This window comes from Pelmatolapia mariae, linkage group LG14 (genome assembly GCF_036321145.2).
Source record: "Pelmatolapia mariae isolate MD_Pm_ZW linkage group LG14, Pm_UMD_F_2, whole genome shotgun sequence".
NCBI lineage: Eukaryota > Metazoa > Chordata > Actinopteri > Cichliformes > Cichlidae > Pelmatolapia > Pelmatolapia mariae.
In genome coordinates, this window is record NC_086239.1 from 24,602,203 (window position 1) to 24,608,835 (window position 6,633).

At 39.3% G+C, this 6,633-nt stretch overlaps 1 protein-coding gene across 1 annotated transcript; it reads right to left on the reverse strand.

The window, feature by feature from the left end:
* Positions 1-3,412: 3,412 nt before the first annotated feature.
* On the reverse strand, positions 3,413-6,232 carry p2ry12 (purinergic receptor P2Y12). Its single transcript, XM_063493416.1, has 3 exons — positions 6,136-6,232; positions 5,564-5,820; positions 3,413-5,103 (listed from the first exon to the last, which is right to left on the reverse strand). Exons 2-3 carry the CDS (start codon positions 5,813-5,815, stop codon positions 4,258-4,260), a joined length of 1,098 nt encoding a protein of 365 aa, XP_063349486.1. The 5' UTR covers positions 5,816-5,820; positions 6,136-6,232; the 3' UTR covers positions 3,413-4,257.
* Between the last annotated feature and the right edge of the window lie 401 nt (positions 6,233-6,633).

Genomic DNA, 6,633 nt, shown 5'->3' on the forward strand with positions numbered 1-6,633 from the left:
GCCTCATTACACTGCAGATGTGCAGACTAACTGTAGTTACTGTGTGCATAGTTGCTCTCATAGTGCTTTCTAGTCTGGTCGAAATCCAGTCTAGTCTAGCGGGGTCGTTTTTTGGCTGACGAGTTCCATAAACTTGCAGTACATTGCTGTCTACAGGAAGATGTATTCTTCTTTTCCCCAAATCTGTGAAGTTTCCCTCCAGAAGTTATTGGCTTGTCTCACAATGATTTTAAAGATGAATTGTACAGACGCAAGTAGCAGCAGACATATGCTCACAGCGTCTCTTTAAGTTCAGTTTATAATGTTACTGATGTGACGCACCAGATGCATGCTAGGTGAATGGCAGTACTGGACATGAGAGGGGACTTACGCCTGCATTTACAGTATGTGCAACAAGCAAACACAAATAAGCTGCGAATCATGCAAGAGTGTGATATTTTAAGGGCGATATGACAACACACAAAGGCCGATGTGTCTGACATGGAGTGACTTAGCTCCGGAGAGGATAAAGAATGGGGCGTGAAATGAGCTGGAACGAGGTTACGTGTAGCACTTTTTTTGTGACTGAGAATTATTACCAGTGTAAATATTTTCACTTTGCCCACTTCGACATGATTTACATTTTTTATAGTTTAGAAGACATTTGTTACTTGGATTTGTTTTTGAATGCTAGCCCAGAGCATTTGAATGCATCCTGAATGATGGCTGTTTTGCCACTGAAGGTTTTATTTTGCCTCACTGAATACAGTACATAACACATGCAATCGCCTATAGATGCATTAACATACAGTGGCTTGCAAAAGTATTCGGCCCCCTTGAACTTTTCCACATTTTGTCACATTACAGCCACAAACATGAATCAATTTTATTGGATATCCACGTGAAAGACCAATACAAAGTGGTGTACACGTGAGAAGTGGAACGAAAATCATACATGATTCCAAACATTTTTTACAAATAAATAACTGCAAAGTGGGGTGTGCATAATTATTTAGCCCCCTGAGTCAATACTTTGTAGAACCACCTTTTGCTGCAATTACAGCTGCCAGTCTTTTAGGGTATGTCTCTACCAGCTTTGCACATCTAGAGACTGAAATCCTTGCCCATTCTTCTTTGTAAAACAGCTCCACAACTGCCCTGTGATGACCTCAGAGGTTGTCTAAGAGAATATTGGGAGCAACAACACCATGAAGTCCAAAGAACACACCAGACAGGTCAGGGATAAAGTTATTGAGAAATTTAAAGCAGGCTTAGGCTACAAAAAGATTTCCCAAGCCTTGAACATCCCACAGAGCACTGTTCAAGCGATCATTCAGAAATGGAAGGAGTATGGCACAACTGTAAACCTACCAAGACAAGGCCGTCCACCTAAACTCACAGGCCGAACAAGGAGAGCGCTGATCAGAAATGCAGCCAAGAGGCCCGTGGTGACTCTGGACGAGCTGCAGAGATCTACAGCTCAGGTGGGGGAATCTGTCTATAGGACAACTATTAGTCGTGCACTGCACAAAGTTGGCCTTTATGGAAGAGTGGCAAGAAGAAAGCCATTGTTAACAGAAAACCATAAGAAGTCCCGTTTGCAGTTTGCCACGAGCCATGTGGGGGACACAGCAAACATGGAAGAAGGTGCTCTGGTCAGATGAGACCAAAATGGAACTTTTTGGCCAAAATGCAAAATGCTATGTGTGGCAGAAAACTAACACTGCACATCACTCTGAACACACCATCCCCACTGTCAAATATGGTGGTGGTAGCATCATGCTCTGGGGGTGCTTCTCTTCAGCAGGGACAGGGAAGCTGGTCAGAGTTGATGGGAAGATGGATGGAGCCAAATACAGGGCAATCTTGGAAGAAAAGCTCTTGGAGTCTGCAAAAGACTTGAGACTGGGGCGGAGGTTCACCTTCCAGCAGGACAACGGCCCTAAACATAAAGCCAGGGCAACAATGGATTGGTTTCAAACAAAACATATCCATGTGTTAGAATGGCCCAGTCAAAGTCCAGATCTAAATCCAATCGAGAATCTGTGGCAAGATCTGAAAACTGCTGTTCACAAACGCTGTCCATCTAATCTGACTGAGCTGGAGCTGTTTAGCCAAGAAGAATGGGCAAGGATTTCAGTCTCTAGATGTGCAAAGCTAGTAGAGACATACCCTAAAAGACTGGCAGCTGTAAAATGCAGCAAAAGGTGGTTCTACAAAGTATTGACTCAGGGGGCTGAATAATTACACACGCCCCACTTTGCAGTTTTTTATTTGTAAAAAATGTTTGGAATCATGTATGATTTTCGTTCCACTTCTCACGTGTACACCACTTTGTATTGGTCTTTCACGTGGAATTCCAATAAAATTGATTCATGTTTGTGGCTGTAATGTGACAAAATGTGGAAAAGTTCAAGGGGGCCGAATACTTTTGCAAGCCACTGTAACTACATTTTCAAATACCTCATGACATGTATTGAGTTACAACCTTACTTTATCTCGTGAAGTGTACTGAGGCACATCCCTTTCAGCCTAATACAAATCAGTTGCTTCATAGGTTCCTTAACATGTCTGGATGTACATCTTCATTCTATTCTATTCTATTAGTGTGTATTTATGCAGGTAATAATAAAACGATATTATCAGTGAATAAATAAAAATAATAAACTTTGTCAGTACTAACCACCTGTTAACAAAACCTGGCCAAAGAAAAAGCAAGTACTTATTGATGGTTTGGTTCCTGGTGATGGCAATAACATGATTCTGTTCTCAGTGAGTTACACATGGATGCCAGTAAATATTTTTCAGCTTGAATTCATGAAGACCTGACACGTGTCCTGTGTGAGTGAGCAGACCTGAATGTTTTTCTCAGTCAGAGACATGCAGGGACACAGGTAAACAAAACTGAAGCTATACAAATGCATTGCTAAGTCATAAAGAGACCTTGTGCTCTTTTTAAACAAACAACATTTAAGCATACGAATGATTTATCACTCTGATGTTAATCAGTCCTACATATATATTTAGTTTCAGATAATAGTGAAAATAGTGTTAAGCCACTCACCACAAGGAATGGTCAAGTCCTTAACTCCAAACTGCACAACATGAAAGATTAATGCAGTAAAAAATGAATTTAAAGTGTCTGTGTGCCTTTTCAACCAGAGAGATGCAAATCTGTGAGCAGATTCAAATGACACATATTGGTAGGCCTTGTGTTTTTCCAGGCTAGAGGGAAATGATTTATGAAACTGGAAATCGAGGTTGTTTTATTACAAGCATTTATTACTAATGTGTATTAGCTGTTTTGGACTTATTAAATTTTAGATGGGTATTGTTTTGAAATGTGAATAATTAAATAGTTTTAATAGAAGTAGACAGTCCTACAGTAATTACAAAAGAGCGATGCAGGGTTTAATAATAGCCTGTGTGAGAAAAAGCCACAGAAAAGCTGTAATTGAAACTTGACTTCCTTTATTGTTGTTTCATAATGTGTTTCTGCAAACCTTTTAAACAACTATCTTTTTGCTATGCAGTTATGACAGAAAGCAACGCTTGTTTTTGGAGATCCCTGATATGTCTATTCCAGCCTCAGTTTCATTGTAATTCATTTGATGCTTTAGAATAGCAATAATAAAAATAAAAACAAGACTGCATAACCTGCTCTATGGTTTACTTATCCTTAAATCTCACTCAGTGCTAATGCAAGCAGCATGCACCCTCATGCAGCATAAAGACATCACAGTGTACCGACAGGCGATTGCATATAAAACTTAGGGTTCATTATACAGATTTTTACTATAGTTTCACAGTAAGATAAGTCTTAAAGTTAGTATTATGACTGCTTCTCAATTCTTCTTTTGTTGGCAGTGTGAGAATAAAACCCCCCCCCAAAATGTTATGTTCAACTTCTTTTTTTTTTTTTTTTTTTTGTTATGTCCAACTTCAACAGAAGTAGAAAGAAGAAGTAAGAAAAAGTGATAGAGAAGAAGACTGGAAAAGCATCAAACATCGGCAACACTGCACACGTGTGTTGATTCGTTTCAGCTTCTCGTTGTGGTAATGCTGATTCGGTTTTCAAAGACAGTGTAAAATCAAATATATGGTTTAGTGTAATTTACAATGCTATGGGCCATGGCTTACTCTTCTACAGCCAGTGACAGGCTTTAGATCACTATATCTGTCCCTTGCACTATGTCATACAGTTGAATTTGGATTTAGTTGACTTCTTTACTATACGTCATTATAAATGCCTTCATGTCTTTCTCAGGTCCAGTGATTTTATGTACTAGCAGTGGAGTTTCCCTGAGGGGAGCTGCACGTGTCGGTATCTGATCCTCTCCCTGTTAGCCAGCTACAAGTACCAGGAAGTAGGTGCAGGGTATTAAACAGAGTGGTCCTGAAGGACTTACAGAGAAAGAAGTAGATGAGAGGATCCAGGACAGAATTCAGGGATGAGAGGAAAAGTGTACTTTCCTTCAGCTGAAAGAAGAAGAGCTTGAGTTTGCAGTCAAAGCTTTTGGCTCGGGTCTGGCTTATTGTGTATGGCACTCGGGCAAAGTGAAATGGCACAAAGCACACAAAGAACACTGCCAGAACCAGGAACACATTTGCATTAATTTTTCTTTTGGCCTTGCGAGGCTTTTTAACTGTTTCCCGATTTGCAGCTTGAGATATCAAGCCTCCGGTGCTGTGAGACTTTGTGCGGGAGTAGGAACGGTACAGCTCTTTGGTGATTAGAGTGTAGCAAACTATCACAGTTAACAGGTTGCCCCAGAAAATCACTTGACAGACATGATTCACTATCTCATGCCAACGTAGCCCCCCCTCTGTCTTCAGTTTGCTGCACTGGAAATATCGAGAAGTCGGGGTTTTACTTGTTAGAATTACATTGGGAAGACAGAGAATTACAAAGAAAGTCCAGATGGCTCCCGAAAGGAGTTTTCGATGTTTCAGCCGGGTTGAATTAGTGCCCTTAAATGGGTTAAGGGTCTTTCTGCAGCGATCAATGCTGATGAGGCCAAAGAAGAGGATGCTGATATACATGCTGAGGTAGAAAAGCACGGAGGAAACTCGACACACAAATATCCGTAGGCCAATGGACGCCATGTTGGAGTCTGACAACACCTGCAGAAACACAAACATTTGTGCTGTCAAACACCCATTTCACATTCAAACCACAAATTCTATCTCTAAGTTTGATGGAACCTATTTTCATTGGATTACCCTGAAATTTATGGTTCATAAATTGTTTGTCTTTTAATTTTCTCTCACAGGAAACTCTCTTATTAAAAATCTGATCTTTAGAGTTAATAGATGTTTCTTCATCAGGGGCTTAAGATTTAAAACTAATCACTTCTTGCTTGAAGGCTTTGAGGTTCAGAACTCATGATTCTGACTTACCAACTGCAAATTTTTTTGCTTAATTATATTTATAACTCAGGCTGATAATCATTTCTTAGAACTTAAAACGATGAGAAAAAAAAATAAAGTACTTACAAATAACCTATAAAATACCAATAATTTTATAATTAACCATCAGTGAAGCCTTAAACCATTTAGATTTCCTAATGCAAGCGTGGCAAACCTTGAAAGGGAACGTGAAGGTCATGATGACATCTGCAACCACAATATTCTTCAGGTATATGATGAAGTGAGACTGCGAGGGAATGCGAAGAAATATCCACACTGCCAGACCATTGAGTAACATTCCCACCAGGAAAAGAAAGGAGTAGAGAATGGGAAAAACCACATTCTTCAAAACATTATCACGGGAGCAAGTGCTGTTGGTGTGACTGTGATTGCCAGCGAACAGGGGGAAAGCTGTATTTCTCTCCATGTTGCCTGAAAAAAAAAATGGGAGAGGAAGTTTTTTTTTTCTTTAAGTTGCTCAAGAACCTTAATCATGAAAAACTGAATCTTTGTGTAGCCACATGCTGTATGGAGGAAGTGGTTAAAACATCAGAAAAAAAAGCAGTGTGGTTTTGCTGATGCCATTTTGCACGACGTTCATGTAAACAAACACTGTGCAATACAGCTGTCTTAACAGCACAGGCTTTGTATATTTTAGCAAAGACTGCTACAGAATTATTTCAAAATTTGCTAAACATCAAATTAAACACCTTTATTAAAAATAGACTGTAAGGTTCTGTATCTCACCGGACAAGTTCTCTTGCGTTCTGTCAGTGAATCCACATCAAGTCCCAGCGTGGCGTCTTTTGGGTTTAATGGTCCCTCGCTCTTTATTACTTCCAATTCTTACCAGATATAGACTGTCTGGTCCTCCTAGTTTCAAAGTTTTGAAAAACAGGGCGTGTCTTAATAGTGATGTGTAAGTCACAGGAAGTTTTTCTTGTTGCCTTCTTCTTTCACTTTCCTGTCATGTGTCATTTCCAGAGTTATGTTATCAGACACAAACACCATTTTATTTCACTTCTTTAACAGATGACAATAATAACACAACACAATCTCACTGGAAAAGAAACAAAATAATGAAAGTACAGCAAAATTCATTTAAAACTATGATATGTGAATCTGCTTCCCTTTTTTTTGTTTAGCTTCCTTTAATTTAAATTACAACTATTTTGTAACTTTCAATGCTTCTACTTTGTGTAGGCAGTTTTTCAGGCAGTAATTTTTATTTTTATTAAATTGTTC

Bases quoted from the DNA above. Each gene is read 5' to 3' on its own strand.
- p2ry12 (XM_063493416.1), bottom strand. From the start codon at position 5,815: ATGGAGAGAAATACAGCTTTCCCCCTGTTCGCTGGCAATCACAGTCAC. The intron at 5,104-5,563 runs GTTTGCCACGCT...GTGTTTCTGCAG, and splicing joins CCTTCACGTTCCCTTTCAAG to GTGTTGTCAGACTCCAACAT.